The sequence below is a fragment of the Equus przewalskii genome, chromosome 32, assembly GCF_037783145.1.
Source record: "Equus przewalskii isolate Varuska chromosome 32, EquPr2, whole genome shotgun sequence".
Taxonomy (NCBI): domain Eukaryota; kingdom Metazoa; phylum Chordata; class Mammalia; order Perissodactyla; family Equidae; genus Equus; species Equus przewalskii.
Window position 1 is genome coordinate 14,685,063 of NC_091862.1, and position 27,617 is coordinate 14,712,679.

Here is a 27,617-nt window from a genome sequence, read left to right on the forward strand (position 1 = left end):
CCAAGCCCAGTCCAGACTCAAGGGGAGGGGAAATCGACTACATCCTGTGATAGGAGGAGCAGCAAAGTCACATTGCCAAGGGTGTGCTGACCAGGATGGGAGGAATTTGGGGACATATTACAACAGCCACTGCCTGGTCCTGTAAATTTTTTTCATTTATATATTTAATTTAAAAATCTAAACATTGGGTAATTGTAAACTGTTCATTTCATTATGTTGAAATATTCAATATTTCTTAGACCCTACCTATGTATAACAAAGTTAATGGTGATTTTAGTAATTGTAGATCTATAGTTGGGATAATATAATTCTGATCCCAAAACAAATCATTTGACATAGGTCATGGGATTGTGACTAAGTTACAATAATTACATTGTTATCTCATGTTTTTGTTGTTTTTTCCTTTATTGCCACATCATTTGGTTGTGTCAAGAAATTTAATCTGCATATATCTATATTTAAATTTCTTTCCAACTTTTTTATTGAGAAAAGAAAATTACAGAAAAAAGCTACATTTTAGATACTGTTATGAACGGTGTGATTTTACATATGTGGTTTGTTTCAAATTAACATTCAGATTTTCAGGTAATTGAAATCTATAAGACTTTTATCTAAGCCATCATTGTCCTTAAAGCTTCTAAAGAGGATAATGATAATCTGCAAAAGAAACGAAAAAGTTAGTCATAACATTTTGAAAGCTTATCATTATAAGATATGATTCATTAAATAATAATGAATGTATCATTATATGATACCCTTATATTTTTGTCAGACATAGCAATTTCAGACTTTATATCTATTTATTTAAACAGTCTTTCTTCTCAATATTTACGTATTAAAGATGACATTGATTAAGCATGGATACACCTGGGAATTCAGTATTTTGCTCTTTATGATTTTTCATGATTCTAATAAAAGTATACATCTTTATGGGCATACCCATGTATGAAGTGCTGATCTCTCAGAAATAAATTCTTTTAGAAGAATTCATTAAATATATTGAAATATGCTAGTTTCAATTACTACTGGCATTTTTAAAAATACTGTCTGTTGGGGCTGGCCCCGTGGCCGAGTGGTTAAGTTTGTGCGCTCCGCTGTAGGCGGCCCAGTGTTTCGTTGGTTCGAATCCTGGGTGTGGACATGGCACTGCTCATCAAAACCACGCTGAGGCAGCGTCCCACATACCACAACTAGAAGGACCCACAACGAAGAATATACAACTATGTACTGGGGGCTTTGGGGAGAATAAAGGAAATAAAATCTTAAAAAAAAAAAAATACTGTCTGTTAAAAGGATATTGGCATGTATTTTAATTTAATAATGCTATGTAAAAGCTAGTGAGCAACCATAAGATTCTGTGTCACAGTTTTACAGAACATACTATATGTGGTAAATCCATTATATGTGCTAAAATGAAAATACAATTAGAATGTTTCTAGGCAGCAAATTTTTCATGATTGATTGCAAGGGCTCCACATAACCCAGGCCACCTTTCACTGTGGCCTCTGGGCTTGCAGGTGCATATATAAGTGACTTGAGACAAACCACAGTTGTGCAAAATCAGCAAGTCACTGTTACAATGACTCATCAGGAAGAAAACTGTTGACTGTAGTCCAGTGTGACAGTTTCTTAATGGTCAAAATTAATCACCCTTGCTGACTTGGACCTCATTTCTGCACATATGATGATCTTATCCTGAAATGGAAAAATACTGAGGAAATATATAAAAAGGGCAGAGAAATAGAGAAATTGAATATCAGAGTCTGCTCCCTTTATTTCTACTTATTTCTAGAAAGGGATATTGCCCTGGAATTTGGGAATTATTTCTTATAACAACATTACTCAAGGCCATGTGTGTACGACAGCCTTCCTATATGGAAACCTCTCAGGGCCCAGGCAGCAGCCTTCAACTCCTGAGGTCTGTAGGACCAGCTGCTTTTTTTTTTTTTCTTTAATTTTTTTTTTTTTTGAGGAAGTTTAGCCCTGAGCTAACATCTGCTGCCAATTTTCCTCTTTTTTTTTCCCTGAGCTATCATTCTGTGCCCATCTTCCTCTATTTTATATGTGAGATGCCTGTCACAGCATGGCTTGATAAGTAGTGCATATGTCCGCACCCGGGATCCAGGCTGGGGAGCCCCGGCCGCCAAAGCGGAACGTGGGAAATTAACCGCTGTGCCAACGAGCTGGCCCCAGGACCAGCTGCTTTTGAAATGGAACCAGTGATGGAAGCCTCGAGAGAGAAGGACCCAGAGAGTTTTCATAACTATTATCTTCCTCCACACAATCTGGCCTTTAGAAGGGAATCAAGATTCAAGTTATAGGAGAGGAGTGGGGTTGAGCTGCCTCTGAGCACCTTGACCAAAACCTAGCCTTAAGCCAGAGCCTATTACACATCCCTCTCTGTGGAGCACCCACCTCATAATCTGGCTTAAGTCCCACCTCTCCTCTGTGCTGATGCTGCAATCTCTCAGACGTTTATAAAACATTTACAGTGGGCCTCAATTCTCATAATCTTCCCTCTCCAGCCTGCTACTTCTTCTGTTTTTCCTTTCTTGGTTAGTGGCATCATTATCCAGATGCCCAAGATAGGAATCTAGAAAGCATCCTTAGCTCCTGTCTCTCTACTTCCTTTTGTTAGTTTTTTTTTTTTTCTGTGCTGAGGAAGATTTGCCATGAGCTACCATCTATTGCCAATCTTCCTCTATCTTGTATGTGGGTCACTGCCATAGCATGGCAACCAAACAGTGGTATAGGTCTGCACCTGGGAACCCAAGCCAGGCTGCCAAAGCAGAGTTCACTGAACTTAAGCACTAGGCCATGGGGCCAGCCCCATCTACTTCCTTTCCATTCTACTTCTGATAGTTCCTTCGCAGCCGTCCTGTGCATCTCATCCCTGGCATTGCCCTAGAACAGAATTCATCACCCTTAACATGCGTTCTGGTAGTTTGTTCCCAAATGTCCTCCCTGCTCTCTCTTCTCCCTTCAATGAAACCTCCATGCTTCCATCAGAGCATATATTTCTGTGTCTCAGGTCGGATATGTTGTCTTTGTCCCGTTCAAAACCATCGGTGGCTCCCCATTGTACATAAGATAGAGAGCAAACTCCTTGGCATGTTATTCACAGGAATAACAAACATGTTACCTATTTTCCAGGCTTACCTCCAGTCCTTAACCCCTCTCCACCCTGTAATCTAGCCATAACAGATTTTCATTGTCACTTTAATATGTTATGCCATGATTTTAAAAGACTGCCTCTTTTTTCCTACAAAGTTCTCTACCTACAAATTCACTTCTCTGCTGATGTTCTACTTAATGGCACCTGCTTTTTTAGCTTCTTTGAGCCTTCCAGCCTGTCTCCTCAGCCTACGGGAGAATTGCTTGCTCCTCTGTTCATATGTTCCTCCATTGCCGTAGCTGGCACCCTGCTTTGCACTGTTGCTTACATGCCTGTCTGTCCCATTGTATTACCAGTTCCTTAGAGCAGGGCCTGTTTCTCAGTCTCCAGTACTTCCTTAGCAAATTTGTCCATTCATTTCCTTATTAAGTACCTACTATGTAGTGATGAATACAACGGTGATGGATAAGTCAGACGTGGTTCCTGCCGACTAATCTAGAACTTAGATTCTGGTACTGGGAATGAACAGGCATCCAGAAGATGGTGATGTTTTAACTAGACTGATGTTGGTGGAGATGAAATATTCAGGAAGTAAAACAGACACCAATGTGGAGTTGGTGTGAGGGATGAGGAAGAGTAAATAACCAGGGACGACCTCCAGGTTACTGTCTTAAGAACTAGGTGCATCTTAGGTTACGTTAATAGAAATTCGGGAATAAAACTTAAAAACAGGACCAACTTCTTGTTCTCTGTGATTCTTAGAACTAGAGGACTGGGTTTACTTGTGAGATGTAGACAAACTTTTCTGTGTTTGGAACTAACATACTGGTTCAGCAGAATGTCTAAATGAGTTACTGTTTTTACAATTTTAGTAGAAATATTAAGCATGCATATATATGAACACTTGTTAAGATTACATCATGTTGTTCTGAAAAGCAGAAGATAGAAAAATCACTAATAAGGTTATTACATATATTTAAATGATAGTCTCTTAAATATAGCTACATATACACAAGGGGAACTTTATAAATCTATATCCTGGGGGTTAGTTATCTCAGTTCGCCACCAATAACATTATAAAGAAGTGTTATTGTTCATAATATTTTTTAATGCAATGGGTAGACATTCATTGCATGTTTCATATTACTTCCATAATTTAAACATTTTATGATGTTGGTATCAGATTTAATTACCAAATCCTGAACTAAATTATTCAGATTTTTGTGTCAAAAATGAGGATTTGTTGAATGATGAAGTTTTAGAAATTTTTTTCCTTTGAGAAAATACTAAGTGAAATCAGAAAATATTTACTTGGAATTCAGCAAACTGTGTCTGGTGACATAAAAAGCAGATTGTTGGGACCCAGGAAATCTGCTTTTGCAGCCATGATATAAAAAGAAACATGTAGAGAATTTGACATTTCAATATATACAATGAATGCTACAAAAAATAAAATTGGACCTTTCTAAAAAAAAGAACTTTTAGCTAAAATATAAAAATAAACTCAGAGATTTGCCATCAGAAGAAACCATTACAATAGCAGTATTCTTTTATTTTTAAAGATTTTTTTTATTTTTTCCTTTTTCTCCCCAAAGCCCCCCAGTACATAGTTGTATATTCTTCGTTGTGGGTCCTTCTAGTTGTGGCATATGGGACGCTGCCTCAGCGTGGTTTGATGAGCAGTGCCATGTCCGCGCCCAGGATTCAAACCAACGAAACACTGGGCCGCCTGCAGCGGAGCGCGTGAACTTAACCACTCGGCCACGGGGCCAGCCCCTCAATAGCAGTATTCTTTCATTAAAGGTGGTAGTAGTAAAAATATAAAAATTTAAAATCAGGAAGCAATATATTATCGGTAGATTATATACCTAAATTTATGACTCTATACACTAACATTATCCTAATATTTTTAAGACTTTAAAACATTGGCATCTTGTGATATTTATAAAATAGTACATAATCTCAAATTGAGTTTAAAATTTTATACACACTCTAACTGTATCTATAGTCTATTTTAGACTTAGAATTGGATTTTCTGTATTATAGATAAAGTTCTGGATTCCATCAAAACTAGCTTGATTAGTCAAGATCCTTCTGCTGCTACGTGACTTTAGTTACAGAACCTAAAGATTTTAAGGTCAAACTCAAATTTATTTAACTATGAATTTATCATTTTGATGTGATTACTGTTGATTTGACTAATATAGTCATTTCTATACCATCTTTGGACAGCTGTATTGTGGTGTAGGAACCAGACTTGTGGTCTAAAACTTGACTCTGCCACTGGGTGACTTTGATAAAAATGCTTAATTTCTATGCTTTGGTTTTCTTATCTGTAAAATGGGCATTATAGTAGTTCCTGCTTATAGATTTGTACAAGAATTAAATGATTTAACACACGTATATTACATATGATATATAATTAGTTAATCAAAATAGTTAAATAATTAGAATGTAATGTGTTTTAGAGAGAGAGAGAGAGAGATCAGCGCCTGGTACATAGGAAGTGTTGCCTATTATGGCAGTGGTTTGCTTCTGGTATGTACTTGAAAGTTAAAAGCACAAGCTTAAAGTACATTAGAATTAGTGACATTCTGCAAATTTTATGGATATATCCAAAATTTCTCCAAATTGACAGGTTTTGTTGTTGACTGTCTTCATTCCTTCATTCTACAGTATTTATCTGTCACATTTGTAGGCATTGGGAACAAAGTTACTGTCCTCATAGGATTTATCTTCTGGTAGGCAGTGAAGCATTCTGAGCTGAAACCCAAGACAGGTCAGCTCTAGAGATGAGAATTGGAGCATCACCCCTCCAAGGGTAAAGAAATGAATTATAGCTTGTTCATCCGTGTTCCTTACAACATCAAGGCTACAACAAACAGTTGACACTTGACAGGTGCTGCTGAAATGAATAGAATTCACCCTTTCTTTGAAAGGTGTTAAACTGGTCTCTCTCTCTCTCTGCCTTTCATCTCTTTATACCTCTAAGTAAAGCCTTCCTGGACTCTACCTTTCTTTCTTCCTATATTCTTTTTCTTTTGTTGCATAACAAATTACCACAAATATAGCCATTTATAACAATGTTCATTTATTACCTCCAAACTTTTGTGGGTCAGGAGTCCATGCACAGCTTAGCTGTGTCCTCTGCTCAGGGCCTGACAAGTCAAGATGTCAGCCGGGCTGCATTCTTATCCAGAGGCTGAACTAAGGAGGAATCCACTTTCGAACTCATTCAGGTTGTTAGCAGAATTTGTTCCCTGTGGTTATATGACAAGAGACCCACTGGCTCTTGGCTGGAGGCAGCCCTCTGCTCCTAAAGGCAACCCATAGTTCCCTGCCACATGGCCCTCTCCATGCGCAGTTCACAACACGGCCTTTTACTTCTTCAAAGTGAGCAGGACAATCTCTCACTCCAGTCAGCGAAGATGGAATTGTACATAAAGTAACATGCTCATAGTGTGGCATCCCATCGCCTTTGCCATATTCTGTTGATTAGAGGCAAGTCACAGGTTCTGTTTGCGGTCTATCTGCACAGTGGTGTGGACTCCAGGAGGTGGGACCCTTGAAGGTCACCCACAGTGTGTTCATCACACTCCCCATGTGGGTAAAGTCCCTGTGGTGCCTCAATATGCAACTCTATCTTACTGCACAACTGATGACCCTCTACCACAAATATGCCCCTGCTTGTCTGTCTCCACCTTTAGATATTTCATGGCGGAGACCTTGCCCTGTTCATCTCTCTGGATCCCCTTGAATCTAACGTAAAGCTTGGCACTTAGCCAGTCTCAGTAAACTTTTTAAAAACGGCTTTATTGAGGTATAATTGTTCAGTCAACTTTCAATAAGTGAATGAAGGTCAACATAGGCCTAACATATTGCAAATTTTAAAGCATTCGCTGGTAACTTTTAAAGGAATGGTCTAATTTGGAGCTGTACTGACTCTTCCTTCAAGACAATAATTGGCAAAAGGAACTAGAAGATATAATAATATTATGATTATTCTAGAGTTGTGTAAGTATGAATTTTTTCATGATACAACTTCAAGACATACTATGTTTTCTTATTAGATTTTTTTTCTTCTAGATGAGCAAGAGATAGTACAAAAACGGACTTTCACAAAATGGATCAACTCTCACCTGGCCAAGGTAAAGGAAATCACCTCGAGTTCTATGTTTACGTACTTTGAGCCAACAAATCATTAAATGCATGGTATGAAGGAATGCTACTGTCACTATTGTCACTCTGGCTAATCAATGGTATTGGCAATCTATCAGTTTAACTGTCACCTATGTGGGGCATTTGCTAACACCACCTCTGGGAAAGAATGAATGGATACCTAGATTCAACAACAGTTACTCCATGTCAGTTCCATGAATCTTGATGAAATACTTCATCTTATTATTTCTTCTGTTCTAATGTATGTGTTAGATGAAAGAGAGAATTCACGCTGGATTTTTATTTTTGTGTTAGTTTCTATTTGGAACACAAAGAAGCAAGGCTTGGTCTGCCCTGAGCAAAGAATTCTATCTGAGATCGTGACAGTGTCTGGGCTCTTCTCTTAGGTGCTTTGATAGAAAAATAACCATGGTGGCAGGACACTAAGAAGACTAATCATTCTGAAATTACCCACATTGATATTAGGTTGTATCAGTTGACTATGTAATTGTACATTGAAATGACTTTGAACATAAATACTAATATAAAACAAATTCCCATACAGCTACATTACAATAAAGTTAATCCTTATAATGCTGGTGAGAAAAATATGTGAACTAAAAGACATTGCATTTGTAAAACTAAATATAGACAATAGGACAGTTCTCCGAAACCAGCTAGAGGATCCTTTACTGAGAGCGGTGCCTGTCATGTGCAAGGCTTAACCCTGTGAGCAGTTTCTGATCAGGGACGTCCCCAAAGTGTCTTTTATAGTTCAGAAGCAAACAAAGCATGGCGATTTATTTCAGTCTCATCGTACAAATTAACTGCTTACTGTGTGTCTATGGTAGGCTTTAGAGACGGGGGAAAAGTTAGCAAGACACTTTCCCAGGGCTTGAGAAACTCACAGTCCAGCAAAGACAGAAGACTAGAACAACGTGTCTAGAGACAGGATACACTGGGATTCTCTCTCCTATCATCTCCTCTTTCTGAAAGCCACTTGCTGAGAAGGGAATTCTCTGGCCCAGCGATTACACCCAGAATCTGCCCTGTGAAGGCAGTAAATGCCTCTGGGGGCCCATTTTCTCAGGTCTTGGCTGGTGCCAGCTGGCCACTACTTATACCACAGAATTGTCATCAACTGGGGAAGGTTGTCTTTTTCTAAAATGAAAATAATTATAGTTTTTTCATATTATAAAAAGATTACATGCTAACTGTAGATAATATTAATAATAAACTTCTTACAAACTGTAAAAAAAGTAAAAATTACTTTAAATCTCTCAGTCTGATGTAACCATCATTAACATATTGACCATCGTTCTTCTACACACAGACACACACAATTTCACAAAAATGGTTTTATAGGGTACTATTCTGTATGCCTCTGTTTCACTCAGCACATCTTGCCATGTCAATGGATACAGAGCTACATAATCATTTTAACGGTTGAATAATATTTTATTATAAATATGATATAATAAAATTATTCATAAATTATAAATCATAAATTAGCCACTAGCCTATTGACAGTCATTTAGGTGGTTTCCAATTGTTTAATATTAAATAAAATACTACATTGAAAGTCCATGGGCCTATATCTTTGTATGCTTATGTGATTTTTCTTCTCAGGATAAATTTCTAGAAGTGGGTGGATAGTCAACAGTCATACACATTTATGATTTTAATATATACCAAGAGCTTATGACAATGCCCATTTCCTTACACTATTAGCACTCTTTAAAGGTAACAGTGTTCCAATTTGATTGGCAAAAATAATTTATAATTAATTTTTTTCATATTTATTTTTTAAACAGGAGTTGAATATTTTTGTGAAAGTTTTAAAAATAGAATTCTTCGGATACACTTATCTATGTACTGAATACTTAAAAAGAAGGGAAATCTGAATGTATGCCTGTATACAAAGGGTCTTTGCAGAGGGAGTATATGCCATGTTTGTTTTCAAATCTGCTTTATTATTGTTCAAGTTACTTTACGTATTTGTACGATAAATCGTTATTAGAATAGGCTATACCAATATGCATCCTTTTCTGGTCTCTTTTCCAGTCCTGTTTTGTGACTTCACCCCGGCAATTTCCTGTCTAATATCTAAGTCTTACCTTTAATGTGTATTGCAAGCCTCTCTCGTTCATGAAGTCATTTCTGACCACATGTGAAACAGTGACCTGCCCCCTAGCAAATGTCCTGAGAATGTTAGCAGTTTCCCTGCACCCATCTTCCAGCACTGTCCCCCTACCTTCTCTGGTTTTCCTGTGGCAGAATCCGAAATCTCAGCACCTCTCCAGAACCTGCAGCATAGATGGAGAAGTTTAGCATATCTTAAGTTATTTTGTACTGCTTCATATCTCACCTTCTCCACATCATTGTAAAGTCTTTAAGGCATATGCTGATTCTTGGAATTTCCTTATAAATCCTAATAGCTCTAAGCACAGTGCTGAGTACCATGGAGAGGTGCTTAATAAAACAACAACAGCAAAGAGTCTTTATCTTTTCTCACTTTGAATAGTAAAGACATCACTGGGGAAAAAATATAATGATTCATTTCTGGCACTGTGCAAAGTGCTTCGCATCGATTATTTGATAGCTTTAATCTTTACACCCCTGGTAACTGGTACTGCTGAGATTTAATCCAGACATGAATCTAAAGTCCATGTGTTTTCCTTGCTTTACACATTTTTGCATCAATGTTATCCTTTTGAAAGACCCAGAAAATCATTACCTTCCCAACTGCTCCGTTATAACCTTAATGTGATAGATATTTTTTTGTCCTTTTTTTCTCCTCTGTGCTTGTGATTTTTTTTCTTTCTTGGGTCATCTTGAAAATTGAAAACTGAAGCAGAACAATGATACCTCTACTTGTTATCCTGAACTTATTTGTACTTATATTGTAGTATCTTGCCAAACATAGACAAAAAAACCACATATTCACTGGGGAACATTTTCCTTTTTTGACATTAATATTTGGAAAAGATCCTGAAAATCAAATCTGACCCCATTACTGTGGCTTGGAAGTTGAGTGTTTTAGGATAGCTATAGGTCTGTCTTCCGGTCTGCATCTGTCTCAGCAGCTGATCTCATAATTCCCTACTCATCTCTCTCTCTTTTCCCCATCCTTTTCCCAAGGTTACCCCCATTTGAGTTTCCATGTCCAGCTTTATCTCGTTCTCATTCTCCCTTCTAATCTCTCTCCCATCCCTGAACCATCTCTCTCTCTCCCATCTCATCTCCTCGAGCTCCATTAAACCTCCACCTCCACCCAACTCCCTTCTGGCTCTATCTCAATCTCCCCATCCCCATCTTTATCCCCATTTCCATCTCTATTTCCATCTTTACTCTATAAAAACATATGCAACCTGCACATCCTAGGCTTCACAGCTTCATTGAAGTCTCATTTACATATACATCCAAATTAAAATGGAAGCACACACTTCTTTCTCCATTGCAGTGTGCTGTCTTACTTTTGAGAAGGATGATATCTCACTTGCAACAGAAACAAGGTCAATTTCATATCTTTGATTTGACCTCTGGACCAGGACATTGTGTCACTTTTCTGGCTGCTCCTGTGAGAAGGCTTGCTCCCAAAGCCATTCTGCAATACTAAAATGTGCTTGGTCCCATCACTCTAACGCCTCATGGACCACAAGCGCATGTACAAACACACACACGCATACACATGTACATGCATATCCTTAGTCAACTAGGCTCCACAGAGGCATGTGTTATGCCCAGAGTCTCACTAAGCGTCTCATGAAAACAGCTTCTTAAATTTTTGGTCCTCGGCTCCTGATCATCTATTAGCAACACACAGATGTCTCCCCTGACAACAGTCTCCAGTCACAGAGCAGGCCCAAAGTCATACTTAGAATAAAAATATTTCTCACTAGAAAAATAGTCCACTGAGAAGCAATTTGACTTGTCTCCAGAGCTTCTTGAAGTCAACTGTTCCTCTGCTTTCTTGCTTATTAAATAACCAAGGTCAATGGTTTGTCCTATAACTGAGAAACAGTGTGCCCCAGGCGTGGAGCCACAATTGCTCTCAGCTCTGAAGGGACCTGGTGGCCTGGAATTTGTTGGGTCAGATTGAGTCTGGTTTGGTATGTTGTTTGTGCGCTTGTTTCTTTACTTTGTCCAGTAAATACTCAACCAATTTAGACCCAGTCTTAGTCAGCTCAGGCTGCCATAATGAAAGACTGTAGACTGGGCGGCTTAAACAATGAACATTTATTTCTCACAGTTCTGGAAGTTGAGAAGTCCAAGATCAAGGTGCCTACTGATTGGGCTCCTAGTGACAGTCCTCTTCCTGGCTGTGTCCTCACATGGCAGAGAGAGAGAGTACTGTGGTCTCTCTTGCTCGTCTTTCTTTGTTTTGTTTTGCTGAGAAAGATCAGTCCTGAGCTAACATCTGTTGCCAATCTTCCTAATTTTTTTTTTTTGCTTGAGGAAGATTATCTCTGAACTAACATTTGTGCCAGTCTTCCTCTACTTTATATGTGGGTTGCCGCCACAGCATGGCTGACAAGCGGTGTAGGTCCATGCACAGGATCTGAACCTGAGACCTGGGCCACCAAAGCAGAACATGCCTAACTTACCCACTACACCACAGGCCTGGCCCCATCCCTTCCTTTTCTTATAAGGACAGTAATCCCAACATGGGCAATAGTCACTTCGCAACCTCATTTACCCTTAATTACTTCCCAAAGGCCCCAGGTGCAAATATCATCACACTCGGGGGGTAAGGCTTCCATTTGGAGGGACACACAAACATTCAGTTCATAACAGGTTCCAAGTTCATCTGAGATCTGGCTTGAAGCACATGAGAATTCCTTCCAGACCTATAAGACAGGGATGAGAACTCGACCCTGGAATGATGGCAGTTACATGTTTCTCCCCTCCTTCACATTGAAAGTTTTCTTGTAATCTCTGTTGTACACAGCTCTATGCTTTAGAATTGTTTCAGATAATCTCAGAATCAAACTATATAAAAGAATTAAAATGCATTTTATTCTTTGGTAGTCTGTGTTTTTTTTCTCCTACAATTTTCTGCTGACGTCTACCAATAAGGGTAAGAAAATGACCCAAGTCGAAAGTATTTTTTATGCTGGTAATCAAGATATTAGTCTTAATTCACCTATTACTTATGCTACATAACATGCCAAGTCATTTTATCTCTAAGAATAAGAAAGGAGAAAAGTGCTAAATTTTCAGGAAAAAAACCAGAAAAGATTTTCAACTTTTTTCTAGAATGCAAGTTGTAAATATTTAGTAGGATCTCTATTGTCTGAGACCTTTTGCACAGCAGTCATGGGAATTTTTGTGGATTTAACCTAGAAAGAAAAAGCTTTCCATCCAAAATTCTGTGATAATGTCTTGTTACTCCAATCCCTTCTTTAAAGTTTTTAAGCAAACTAAAAAGATAAAACTTTTATTTTAAAGGACAATTTTAAAAATTCCTTATTTAGAAAGAAAACTTACATCTGTTTTCTCAAAATATTTGGAATTTTACCATTTCTGAAAGTTGCTTTAATAATAGGTTGTGGCAGGTTTAAGTGGTGGGGTGTTGAATTGAGAAGCCAAAAAACTGATCCTTCTGTTCTAAGACCATTCAATCTAGGGTGCTTTGGGAGATGTCCTAAAGATGCTTCATGGAGATGAATTTGGGGAGAATTTTTTTTTTTAATTGTTACTTCTTTTGAGAATCATTATGTTTTTTTTTTGGAAAGATTTTATTTTTTCCTTTTTCTCCCCAAAGCCCCCCGGTACATAGTTGTATATTCTTTATTGTGGATCCTTCTAGTTGTGGCACGTGGGACGCTGCCTCAGCGTGGTTTGATGAGCAGTGCCATGTCCGCGCCCAGGATTCAAACCAACAAAACACTGGGCTGCCTGCAGCGGAGCGCACGAACTTAACCACTAGGCCACGGGGCCAGCCCCTGCGGAGAATTTTTAACAGGAAATTTTCATTTTTGTTCTTGGCTGCTTTGCTCCGTTGCAAATTGACAAACTACTTCTAATTAAATAACAATAAACTCTTTTACTGATGACATTCCATTCTACTGTAACAAGTCTTTATAAATATTATGACAGCCATATGAAAAGATAGCATACAAATAAGAGAGCAATCTGTTTTAAAAAAATATGCTTTGCTTAAAACAAAAATCTTATTAAAAGTAGGAAAAAAAAACAAGATTTGTGTGTGTGTGTGTGTTCTTGCCATTTTTAGTACCCAGAAGTGGATTATTCAAACTTGTGGCTATAATTATCAGTTCATTTTTTTCAATCTTTGCTTTGTTTTCAAAGTGAAGTCTTTATGCTTCTGCAATTATGCCAAACATCTCAAATCACAAATTGTCAATCTAATGTAATGTAACATTAACAAAAATTAGTAGTTGTATCTATTTCATATACCCCATACTTCCTTCAGGAATGAGGCTTCATGTTTAGATATGGACCCTATAATTTTCTTCCTTTTCAAGAAGAAACCTGCATCTTTCTATTCTGTTTGTTCTGCCAATGAAAGAAGGTGGAGTATTTGTTTTTTAATTAGTCCAATATTGCTTCCAATTAATGGTTTTTCAAAGTTAGGTTCTGATTCCCTTCTAGCTTGCCGTCACTCATTGCTAAAAATGTTTCTAAATTGTAGGGCTGCTGATTACAGAATTCTTACCATATGCCAATTACTGTGCCTTGGCAACTTTATCTTTTATTTTGTTTAATCTTCACAACAAAAATCAAATATAAGTATTATTTTCACCATTTTATAGATTCTGAACCTGAAGCTTAGATTTAATTAATAAGCTCAAGCTCACATAACAAATAGGGAAAAAACCAGATTTCAATCCCAAGACTCCTCGACCTGGGCACAAACCATTGTTTATTCTCTCATGTTTCATTTGTTTATTTAGTTATCCATGCAGCACATACTTTTCAAGCATCTATTATCTGCTAGGGGCTGTGGATACAGTGGTGAACAAAGACAGATAGAGTCCACGCCTTTGTGGAACTGATCATCGAGCAGAAGAGACAAACAATTGTAGCGATGTGTGTGTGGTAAACTCCATGAGAAGGGCACTGCAAGGTGTCTTGGAGCACATGGCAAGCACAACCAACCACACAGTAATTTGAAGGAGGACATCGGAATAGGCTTTCAAAGGAAGAAACATTTAAACTGGGGCCTAAGAAATGCCTTGGGATTGGGTAGGTGAAGGAACCAATGTTTTCAAAAGTTGAGAGTTCAGAGGGGCCGGCCTGGTGGCACAGCAGTTAAGTTCACGAGCTCCACTTCAGCAGCCTGGGGTTCGCTGTTTTGGATCCCAGAGGCAGACTTACATACTGCTTATCAAGCCATGCTGTGGCAGGCATCCCACATATAAAACAGAGGAAGATGGCCACCAATGTTAGCTCAGGGCTAATCTTCCAAAAAAAAAAAAAAAATGCTGAGAGTCGAAGAAAGAGCACGGTACAGTAAAGGGAATGGAAGAAGTTCAGAAAACCTGAAAATGTGGGTTCCAGGAGTGAGTTGGCAACAGAGAAAACGGAGAATTGGTCAAGCCAGTCATTAAGGTTTGGATGTTGTATTATGGGCAGTGGGAGACATTAAAGAATCTTAAGCAAGAGAATGAAATGATCACTCTGATCCTAAACCTCTTTCTCAATCTCTCTCTCAATCTCTCTTCCTTCCTCTCCCTCCTTCTCTCTGTCACGCACATAAATTAGGGCTGTAACAAGTAAGATTGGAGACGCAGTGACTTTGCAATAAATCAGATGAGAGGTGAGTCAGATGAGAGGTGAGGGCAGTTTGGACTAAAGTAGTGGTGGGGGAATGGAGAAAAGTGGATAGATTGAAAGATGTATAGGGTTGGACTATGTGTAGGGATGGACTGAGAAATTAATTGGAATCTTGGAGAAGGAGTCAAGAATGACTTCTAGATTTCTTACTTGAGCAAATGATTAAGATCATTCACGGAGAGAGAGAATATAAGAGGCTTTGGGGAAAAGTTAATAAGTTCAATTCTGGACAGAGAAATTACTTGGTAGAGATGCACCCATTTGATTTGGCAATTAGGAAGTCATTGGCCACCACTGGGAGCAGCTACATCATGGCAGAAACCCGATTCTAGCAAATTGATGAGTAAATGAGAGGTAAGGTTGTTAGGACACTGAGTGTACATTACATGTTCATGAGCTAGAGTATTAACTAAAGCAGAACATAAGATCTAGTAAGAGCTATTTTAATAAAGGGTGGTCTTAAGTGTCTGCATTGAAGAGAATGATCAAAAACTAGCAGAGAGGGAAAGGCTGTAAAGAAGGAAAGGAAGGTTCTTTTAAGGCACAAAGCTCCTGAGAGGCAGGGTGGGAGAGAAAATCAAGAGCACAAGTGGAGGGTGTAGATTTGTACCAGAGGAGAGACATCTTCCCTTCTCTGAGACACAGTGGGGACCGGAAGAATGGGTGTGGATGTGCCTAAGTTTGGGTTGGGGGAGAGAGGAAGACAGAGGTGGGGTGGACTTGAATTTGAGGGGATTCCCACCTCACAACTGCATGTTTTTTAGGTCTCATAGAACAGTCTTCATTTTTGAGCAAAAGCATTTATGTTAGGATCAATATTTTAAAAATTGGCAGTAAAAATGATGCTAGTTCTTTCACATTTTAAAATTTATTTATCTTAGCAAATTCCTAAATGTTATGCAAAATCCACAGGCTATTGTATAGTGTCACCTTGGTCCCCAAAGGGAACAATTTAAAGATGTGCTTTCCAAATACTTTCATAACAGTTATATTTTTAATTAGAAAAAGATAATATAAGTAATCCTGACATTAGCATTGATTATACTCTGTTATCATATACCTGTAGTTTCACATTCTCTCTCATTTTGTCAAATGGAATAGAATGTTATATTTGTATTTAAATGCCTTTGATTCAATCTTTATGATATTTGGCTGTGAAATAAATGCATGGTTTGGCACTAAGTCCTTTGGAAAAACAATAGGTCTCACATTGCCATTGTTTAGTGTTTCTATAAATGGAGCGTCTCTTTCAATATGCAAACAGTCCTTTCTCCATGTGCCAGCCTTAAATTTACGGGGCTCTCCAGGATTGGCACTGAACATTTTAAATACTATCTTTCAGATGACCTCAAGCATTATATGAGCATCTCCTAGTTAGAAACTGAAAAAAAGCATCATTAAACATTATTTACATTCTGTATTAGTTTTCTAAGGCTGCCATAACAAAATATCTCATGCTGGGTGGCTTGAAATGAGAAATTTATTATCTCACAGTTCTCAAGTCTAGACAGGTGGCTCCTTCTGAGACTGGGGAGAATCCTTCTTTGCCTCATCCTCACTTCCAGCGGTGACCTGCAACACTTGACACTCTTTGGTTTGCAGCTGCGTTAGTCCAATCTCTGCCTTGGTGCCTGTTTGTGTCTATGCCCAAATTTCTCCTTCATATAAGGACATCAGTCATCTTGGATTAGAACCCACCCTGATGACCTCATTTTAACTTGACCACCTCTCTAAAGATCCTATTTCCAAATGAGATCACATGCTGAGGTCCTGGGGGGTTAGAACTGCAACATATCTTGGGGGGAGCACACAGTTCAACCCTAATAGATTTCACTAAGAGCACATTTTGTTTTAATACCAAGTTAGATCCATATACTTCTTTAAGAGGAACACTTTTGGTTTTCCTTTTTTTTTTTTTTTTTAAAGATTTTATTTTTTCCTTTTTCTCCCCAAAGCCCCCCGGTACATAGTTGTGTATTCTTCGTTGTGGGTTCCTCTAGTTGTGGCATGTGGGACGCTGCCTCAGCGTGGTCTGACGAGCAGTGCCGTGTCCGCGCCCAGGATTCGAACCGACGAAACACTGGGCCGCCTGCAGCGGAGCGCGCGAACTTAACCACTCGGCCACGGGGCCAGCCCCTGGTTTTCCTTTTTTTAAAAATAAAATTGACATCTTCACAGTCATAAAATATCACTTTGGCGGCTTTTTTCTTAGTTGTGTTTCCAGCAACAGTGCTAAAAGATAACATGGAAACACTTTCAGGATTGAATTTTACTCCCATTTGTTTCCTCATACACACTTTGGTGGGACTATTCATGAACTAAGATGAGGAGATAAAGAAGCAGAGAGGAAAAGGTAAATGTAATAATTCCCCCCGGAAAGCATTCTTTAGTTGTTTTTCTAAAGCTAAATTTGATAATCCTGAACATACTGATAAATTAGTTATTTCCAAAGGTGTAACTATAAGATTACAAAGAAAAAATATCAACATAAATAGCATTTGTCAATTTATTAATGACATGTATTAATTTAATTGATAACAGAGATCTACAAAATTTATGCATATTATTAAACATTTTGATATTTTTCAAAGGTCCTTCTTTTATAAATATATTTTATTTATTCTTACATTCATTCAATAAATGTTTTAACATGTTTCTATGCTCAGCAATATTCTAGGTACTGAGAATGTAGCTGTGAACAAAACAAACAAAAAATTAAAACCCGCATTATGGTGCTTATATCCTAATGGGGGCGATGGACAGTGGAGAAGGCAACTAAACTGTGCTTTGACCATAGACTGAAAAGAATCAACGGCAGAAGGAGGGAGATAAGTTAGAGGTTGTTGACGGCATCTAGGTAAGAGACCGATGAGTTGGACCAAGGTAGCAGCAGTAGAGGTGGCGAGAAGTACAGTCAGCCCTCTGTTCCACGAGTTCGGCGTCTGTGGATTCAACCACCCACGTTGATTCGCAGTTGGTTCAATCCGCGGATATGGTGACCCACTAAGGGACTTGAGCCTCCACCATCTTGGTGTCTGAGGGAGTCCGGGACTAATCCCCTGTGGATACGAGAGGCAACTGCAGTTGATTCCAGATGAGTTTTGATAATAAAACCAATAGGATCAGATCCGGAGTATGAACAGAAGAGAGGAGTACAGGATAACCCTAACTTTGCACTGAATAAAATAAATAACTTGGGGAGTATGCTTCTTTTATACTCTGTACTGAAAAGAATTTTATTACATGTAAAAGTTGTTAAGAGCAGAGCTTTCCAAGCAGCCTGGAAGCTGGGCTGGAGGGCAGTCATTGCGTTTGGGATATTTATTCGGAATTGAGTTAAGTAGTAAAGGAAGTGGAAATAATTATACTCTCTGTCATAGGAAACAAGAAAGAATGGAAACTATCTTCTCCCCTTTTCCAAGTATGGGTGGAAAACAATCACAGTAGTGCTTTTATAAAGGGAGTGGAAGAGAAGCAGATTCCACATAAAATCTTTACATTACTTCACCTTGTTTCTGGAGATATTGGGGATATCTAATTCAATTTTTTGGAAAAGATGACAAAACCTTTTAGACAATGAATCAATTTTATTTGGCTACCGTCAGTGGTTATAATCGTGATTTTACTGATCTGGTCCAAGGCTATTTTGTAGACATTTTAGTGTGGTGGGCTCTTGGCCAGCCGCGCGGAAGTAACTCGCTGCACATCTGCTGGTCAACCTCTCTTCCCTTCCCACTCTCCTCTCTGTTCCTGTGTTTAAGTTGCTCCTCTGCCCATCAGATAACCATCGGAGCATGCACACACTGTAAACTGGTCCTGGGTTGGGATTTCCCCCATATGCAGTCTCTCAGCCTGTGAAACTTACAAACCCCAGACGTAGCGGTTTGCCTGACTCTAGAAGTGATGGGTTATTCTGTGTACAGAGGTTTCAAGGCACACAGAACACACCTTGAAAACCAGCCCTTGCCTTGGGACCTCTTTACACACTGCACAGAAGGCTTTTTTGAGAATATCTCAGGCCACGATTGTGTCATTTTCAGCAAGCTCGATGGTGCTCAATAGTGTGCGTTTCTCAGCTGAAGTAAAGAGTTATCTGTGCCATATGCTTTTGCTTTAGGCCTTTCCAGTTCAGTTTTAGTGATGTCAGTGGGTATCCAGCAATTACAAATTTTAAACCCTAGGATATATATTTAGTATTTTAAAGTAAAACGCCATAGCTTTTTGTGCGTCATAAAATATTTTGAGAGCTCTTTTCTCAAGAGGAAAAAGCATTTAGTAAAACACTGCCCAGTTGTTTTGAGACCAAAAGTAATCATGGTAAATGAAGAACCTGGATTGGTCTTGATGTGGGGACAAGTGATTTTCGCCCTTTCGTTCGGTAAAGACTAAACCCTTCATGCTGTAAACCTCTTTGATAGCTGTGTGATATTCGTCACTAAGGAACTCTAAGATTCTAGCAAATGTGTAGATACCTGTTAATAAAGTGATGATATGCTAGTAATGTTTCAAGGTAGGTTTGTTCTCTTCCACATCACTGATTGCAATTTAACACCCAAAGCTTTTACCTTAATTGATGTGTATATGATTTCCCTATTATATTCCCTATTTTGCTATTCCCTATAGCAAAGTTAAAAATGCTAAAAATATTTTTAGCCCATTAGCATTTTTATAATCTTGGATATACAGGCACACACTTGTAAAATGGCTCTAGTCATTTATTTTATTTATTTGTTTAATTTTTTAAATGTGTGTGTATGTTTTTAATTATTTATCAGTGACACTTAGCTGTTTCCACCTTCTTCATTTACCGATATCAATTGGTCAAAATGTTATGAAAGGGGCCGGCTCTACGGCCGAGTGGTTAACTTCACACACTCCACTTTGGCGGCCTGGGGTTCACTGTTCCAGATCCTAGCCTCGGAGCTACACACCGCTCATCAAGCAATGCTATGGCAGCATCCCACACAGAGGAACCAGAATGACTTACAACTGGGCTATGCAACCATGTACTGGGGCTTTGGGGAGAAAAAAAAAAAGAGGAAGATTGGCAACAGATGTTAGCTCAGGGCCAATCTTCCTCATAAAAAAAAAAAAAGGTTATGAAACATCTTCTCACATCAAATACAAGTAGGCTCCCAAGAAAATGCACACTTTCATCAATAAAGAACGAATTTATTTTTAGCTGCTCATGTGAATCTCATCATGGAGTGGGAGTGGGAGGGCACTGAAATACAAATTGTTACACTCAGAACAGTGTTTACACAGTGATCACAAAATAACACACATGTCACTTGTGCTTTATTTTGTTGCAAGTGATTGAAATTGATTTTAGATGATTTAACCAAGAGGTGATATCTATTAAAAAGATACTGAGTGCCTCAGAGTATGGAAGGAAATGCTGACTGGGCAGGAAAGGGTTAACTCAGCAGCTCTGTGTTCAAACCCTGTGCATTCTGAATGTAGACCTGTCTCAAAGAATGGCCCTTGCCTGGCTCCTGGGACAGAACTTCTGGGCACTTGGAATAATCTCCCTGGTAGGAGTGTTTTGTTTGCCTGAGGCCTTGGGCCGCGCTGTACCACTTTAATAAGATCGGTTTATCTTAACAATGTGTTTGGTGGTGAACATTTGTTTTTTCTGGGTGAGCAGAGATGGGAAAGGGCTGGAGTCTGAGGAGCTGAGATCAGTTATGCAAGTGGTGCATGCCGCCATGGTAAACTCCAAATAAAAACCCAGACACTGAGGCTCAAGTGTGCTTCCCTGCTTGGCAACATTTTGTGTGCATCATCACACACTATTACTGGGAGAATTAAGCATGTCCCTGTGCGGTTCCTCTGGAAGGGAACAAGTCACTCACCTTGGGAAACTTGAGCCTGCTATCTCCTGGATTTTGCTCCATGCACCTTTCCCCTTTGCTGATTTTAATTGTATCCTTTCACTGTAAGAAATCATGAAGTGAGTATAGGAGCTTTTCTGAGTCCTATGGGTCCTTCTAGTGAGTCATAGATCTAAGGATGGTCTTGGGGAATCCTGACACACTGATTCACCCAGTCTTAAGAAAGACAGAGGCAGAGTGGCTGTTGGGGACTCAGCATCAGGACCTGATGACTCTTGTCCTTAGGTCACTGCCATGTGACAACTTAGCTCAAGCCATCCTCTAGCTCCAGGCAGAGAATGTGATGGATCCAGCTCAGGTTTCTCACGTAACAAAGGATGGGGGTAGGCACAAACATCACCACCGGGGACATGGTGTGAATTGGGCTGACTGCGTCTATGCCAATATGTATTTACACACATGATGCTTCTATTACTTTTTAGATTTCCTTATATCCATCCATATTTATTTATTTATTTATTTATTTAAAGATTGGCACCTGGGCTAACAACTGTTGCCAATCTTTTTTTTTTTTCTGCTTTATCTCCCCAACACCCCCGCCCCCCAACCCCATACATAGTTGTATATCTCTGCTGCAGGTCCTTCTAGTTGTGGGATGTGGGACGCCGCCTCAACGTGGCCTGATGAGCAGTGCCATGTCCACACCCAGGATCCGAACCCTGGGCCACCACAGCAGAGTGCGCGAACTTAACCACTCGGCCATGGAGCTGGCCCCTCCATCCATATTTAAAAGTGACTTTCTATTAATAAATTTTTTTGCTTCTAGTAGAGTGGCAGGCACTTCAGCTGATTAGTTAATACATTTCGTATTGATATTACATAAAAATCATGTTTATAAGTTTGTGTATTATTCAGAAAAAATCAATGTTAATACCTGTATTTTTATACTCAGCTTCCTGTCTAACAAGGTGGCTCAAGGATAATGAACCTGGGCTCAAATCTAGTCGCTTACTAGGGGAGTGATCTACTCCAATGGTTTAACCCCTCTGAGATTTGGATTCTTTGCTTTTCAAGAAGGGGTGCTCCTCCCATAGGTGGTGGGTACAAATATTAAACGAGGTAACATGTATAAACCCTCAGCATAGTGCTTGACCCATTGAGATGTTCTACAATATATTATTCATTCTTTCCTCGCCTTTCTATTCTCCTTCCTTCCTTCCTCCTTCATCCCTATTAAGACATCTACTAAGTTAGGATGCATAAATACCTAAGCCACAGAAACACCTAGTAAATATTGGAATTCATTTCTATAGTTTATGCCAGTGACTATTTTGTCATATTTGCTTTATGCACCAATATTTTTCATTTCATATATAATTTTTAAATGTGAGATTTCCTTAAATTTTCACTTCATGCCAAATAGTTATGCCTGATTTTTTTTTTTCCTGAGGATGATTTGCCCTGAGCTAACATCTGTTGCAAATGTTCCTCTTTTTGTGAAGATTCACCCTGAGCTAACATCTCCACCAGTCTTCCTCCATTTTGTATGTGGGTCACTGCCTCAACATGGCCACTGATGAGTGGTATTGGTCCATGCCTGGGAATCAAACCCTGGCTGCTGAAGAGGAACATGCCGAACTTAACCACTAGGCCACAAGGCTGGCCCCCTTATATCTTTTTTCATCAAAGTTATTCTCCTAATTCTTTTCCTCTAAGTAACGTAATTGTTTCTAGGGACATAAGATTAACATGTGGTGTAACAAACATGGCCATCCTTGCATGAAAGTAACTATGAAAATAGATGGTAGATAAGAGTTAAATATGTACCGGTGTTTTTAGACTAGTAAAGTGACACAAGTTAATTACATACACATACACGTTAGAGAATAGATTACTTTCCCAAAATACAGGAAATGGTCAGTAAAAATTATGTCAAAGATACCTGTGCTTCCTCGGATTTCAAAAAGTTCAAGGAGAAACATTTGACCTCCTTGAAGTCCTAAAGAGAGAGGGAATGAATCTCATTGCATCTGATTGAAGGGACTGTGTAGCAGAAATAAAGGGAGAGGAGAAAAAAAATAGAGAAAAATCCTCTGTGAAGTCTGTTCCACTCATGAGTTAACACCAAGCGGATAGCCAGGTCCAGAGGCATGTGCGTTTTCCTTGGGTTTCTAGACAATTTTAGAGACCAGGCAATCCTCCTTGAGCCAGAACTTACGGTTTAACCTAGTTTGAAGAAAGCTTCTGGAAGGGAGTAGCCATGTAGTGAAATACGTCTTTCTCTTTTGTTCTTTCCTATCCCCATCTCCATTTCCCCTCACCCAGGCAGGAAATTCCCTTCTTTGAACCACCTCAGATTCAGCCTGAATATCTGCAGAATAACTAAATGCGACTGACAGAGCCAAGGAGAATATAATTTTTCCAAATACTGTACAAAGAAAAAGAGGTTATCATAATTTTACCTTAATAAAAAAAAGATAATTGTGATCTTGAAAAGTACCCGATAGATTTCTATCTACTGCTTGAAACTGCAAATTGGCAAGCAATAGAAACAAAACCACATTATCTTTATTTTCCATGAAGTCGGGCTCCGATAAATGACCCTCATTTCTAACTCTTCCTTTCTGCCTCCAGCACCATGGCCTGAATTCTACCAAAGTAATCAGATTAGTGCTGTATGTATTTTTATATGTGACAGGAGAGGTATTTCAGCCGAAAGGTTTTCTATTAAAACGTTGCTCAGAAAGATAACTGTGATGCAGTCACAAGAGAAAAAGTCTCTCTAGCTGATATTTATAAACAATATTTTATGCAAAATGGGATAGCAAAACTCGTCCTACAATTACAAGGACTGTTTTATTCTAGTGTAATTTTTGATAAATTAAGGTGTCTTGCTGGTTTCACGCAATATTTATATTATGTGCAATTGGATAGCTCTTATAGAAATATAAAGATCATTCTCCAGTACTTGTTTTTGTCAGCTCTTTGCAGTAAGGTTGGCAAAAGGTGTATTTTCTCCCTCTTTAACTGGTCGCAGTATTAAATAAAGAATTGGTGACATAATGCCAGGTTCTATAATTCAAGGTGTTCAAAATATTAGACAGTATATTAGACAGTAAATTGACATAAACATTTTTATTTTGAAAAGAAATATTTTCTTACAATTTCTATTTCTTTTAATTTCTATAGCTATCAGATTATATCACTTTACTTTGTGTAGGAAGACACTGGTGGGAAAATTTTCAGAAGCAACTCATATTTCCTATAAAAAGAGAAATTTTTGCCTTATGATCTTATTTGTGAGGATCTCCCTAAGATTCCAAAGGTATTTGTAAATATCCCTGTTGAATGTGTTTCCATCACTGTCTATATGTTTATTGCCAACTGGTGCTGAGCACTGTGCCTGGTGTTAAGTATATAAAGATATATTCAACTTCTTTCTTGTACTCAAGATACCCCGTGATCTGAGTTCCTGGGGATACAGATTTGTAAGTAAATGACTGTAATGCGATGTGATCATTATAATCTGAACAATGTACTTAGAGGGACAGAAGAACTGATTAATTCTAGTTGGAAAACTGAAACAGATTACAGATGAGCTGAGTCATGAAAACTGACCAAGAATTTGCTAAGTGGAAATAGAGGAAAGTGAAGGTAATCTGGGTATCTGTGTTCTTGAAATAAAAACCATCTACTCTTCTTTTCCAAGCACAAACTAGAATCTTCTTTCATTTCTTCAACAAATGTTTAATGAGTTTCTACTGTGAACAAGACATTCAGAAACAAGATATTTCTAGATCCATGTGTGTTGCAATCTGTGATTGCTTGGAACCCAGAGAACATTTTCTTTGCTTGTTATTATGAATGTGCCAGACTTTAAGAGCCATTAATATGGGCACAGGGCTTGCAAAGATAATTTTTTTTAGAAAGCTACATTTATTCATTCATTCGGTCAGTGAGTCAGTCAGCCAACAATATATATTGAGGTCTTGCCGTGTCCTCAGAAATATTTAGGAGAGAACACTTACCTGGAAGGAACGATTCAAAAGTCATGTCTATGCAGACAAAATTTTGTAAAGAACAGAGGACAGAGGGGTGAGTTTGGTGAATGGCCAAACACAGGAAGAAAGGAGAGAGAGAAGGAAGAGAGGCCCGTGAACCAGACAGGCTGATCAAAGAGGTTTGGGGGAAACAGATCAAGGAAAGGATGGCACCATTAGTGCCCAATGCAGAAGCCAGTGGGCTACTGAATTGTTCGGTGGTCACTGCTGATCTGAAGGCCACTTCCAGGAGCATTGTACAGGAGCTTCTGGAGGGGAAAGAAAGCATGTGGGGCTCTAGGAGAGATGCAAGAAGAGAAATATTAGAGGTAGAAATGGGGTCAAGAGAAAATGGCAGAGATCCATATACATTTAAAGGCAGAATGGACAGATAGATGAATCTGATCATTTTTTTGAATGTCAAATTTCTTGGAATCTTTATTATTTCATGAAAATTCCCTACTTTGTTTATTTTTCTTCATATATTTTTCAGATTAGCACAATATGTGAAAAACTTCATTTGTATTTGTTCACTGAATATATCACATATTTCTGAACTTTTTCCTCTACTGTATTTAAATTATTTGGATACAAACAGACACTTTGAATGCTAAGTGGACTATATTTTTAATGACTATATGTGACTAATACAGTAATTTTTATTGCTATCACACTGAATAGTTTTCATTGTAATGGCTCCTTTTTTCCTGAATAATTTTATTTATATGCTTAAAATATAAAGTCACTATTATGTTTTTCCTATGTAAATAATAAGTAATGTGAATAGTGGAATCGAAAAGACAATGGCTGAAAATGAAAACTCTGTTATTTTCAAGTATGTATTTCACAGCATGAGAACAAAATGAATTCAGTTGTTCATTTTATAAAGAGAGAAAAATGCATTTAAAATTAGAATTGTACCATTGAGACACTGTAATGCATGCAGTCATAAGAGAAATATAAATGCTCCAGTATCAGTGGGTAGAGAAAAATGTCACATTTCAATAAAACATTTGGTGATTAAATATCTCTACCTAGAACTATTTTCTTTTTTAAAGAAAGACAGTTGAAAGTCAAGAATTCAGCATTAGGACTTTAACATGATTCAGTGAGAATTAGAACACTATAGAGCTTGAACTCAGGTGGTAAATGGAAAAAAAATTTTGTGTGTGAGAAATCCAAGGACACATACCCTCCATTGACCATCACCAATGGCATAATCACTTCTTTACTTTCTTCTGAGACAAGATAGACCTTAATTCAAGGTTTGATGAACCCCAGTATATTGAGTATTTGAATGGCCTTCATAAAAAAAAATGAAAGACCCCCCCATGAATTGAAAATGGGCTCCAGTAGTGGTGATGGCTTCACAATGATCGGTCTGTACTCTTGAGCTTATGATCCTTTGGGGTCAATGCCACACTGTGAGAGAAGCGTTGCTAGATTTTCAGGCTGTGAAATAGAGCATAGCCAGCTAACCCACAGGAGTTTACATCTACCACCTTGGCTGTGCTAACAGTGCTCCCACAGCAGTTCACTGAGCTAAGGAGGTTACCTTGGAGAGTGTCCTATGGAAGTGTGGCACCTGGTTAAGCCCCAGTACTGCGCTCGCTCAGGTGAAGTTGGGAAGTCGGTCCAGTTTATCTGGGGTACCTCCTGTTCCCCTTGTAGGTCCTGCTTTAATGTCTCTCTCATCTTTTGTGTTGATAGTACCCTCTCTTCCTTCCCTTATCCCTTACCATCCCACCCTCGTCAAAACTCCCTTTCTAGAAAGAAACTGGTATGTATATGAAAGCCCAAGCATTAAATCTCCTGAGATTTTTGAATGTTGAGTTTATCTCCAAAGGATTGGTTTTTCTCCTCATAGCTATCAAAAGGCAATTGCCAATCATATCTAAAATAGAATTTCGGTATTTAGAAATTTCTCTTACAAATTTCACCACAATGGGTAGTAAAGGTATGACAGAGAGAGAAGCATTTTTTGCATTTATTCATTTTTTATTTTATAGCGGAAACCCCCAATGGTGGTAGATGATCTTTTTGAAGACATGAAAGATGGTGTTAAGCTGCTTGCTCTTCTGGAAGTCCTGTCGGGGCAGAAACTGGTAAGGATGCTTCCTGTGACCAGACTTGTCCAATTGTTCCTATTAGGAATTAGGGGATGTAGAGTTGGGAGTGTAAGGTGTGCTATCCATATTATGGTCTGTAATACACGGGAAACACTAGTCTATCAGTCACTTCTGAGAGAAAGAAATAAAGGTTCTCTCTTGTTCTTGCACACCTGTAGTAGATTTAAAACATTATTTATAGTAGTAGCAACCTTAGAAGTAAACATAAAGAACTTCATCAGTAATCTATCATGGTTAACTACCCCATTTGTGTGCTGTCAAGGAAGATCAGTCGCACAGTAATATCTACCTCACTCTAAATGTTAGCTTTCCATTTGGAAAGAATTTTTGGTCCATAAGCGTGTATTTATATAGTTGTTTGTTGAAAATCAAGCTTGAAATCAGCGTGGCATTTTTCGTATGCTTACAGACATTCTCTGTCATCAGTCATTTGTAACAGGAACAGCACATCCAGAGTCATTTTTGTATGTGCAACAGAACCAGCAGAATGAAAAACAACATTGACAGTGAGCTAAAAAATAACTTTTTCTACGTTATA

General features: G+C 38.5%; 1 protein-coding gene across 2 annotated transcripts in view; it reads left to right on the forward strand.

The window, feature by feature from the left end:
* SYNE1 (spectrin repeat containing nuclear envelope protein 1) overlaps nt 1-27,617 on the forward strand; it is a 443,793-nt gene that overhangs the window by 63,725 nt on the left and 352,451 nt on the right. For both annotated transcript variants that reach the window (XM_070603011.1, XM_070603013.1), the window contains exons 3-4: nt 7,202-7,263; nt 26,960-27,055. In XM_070603011.1, the coding sequence (XP_070459112.1) occupies nt 7,202-7,263; nt 26,960-27,055 (158 nt within the window). The remainder of the gene's footprint in view (nt 1-7,201; nt 7,264-26,959; nt 27,056-27,617) is intronic.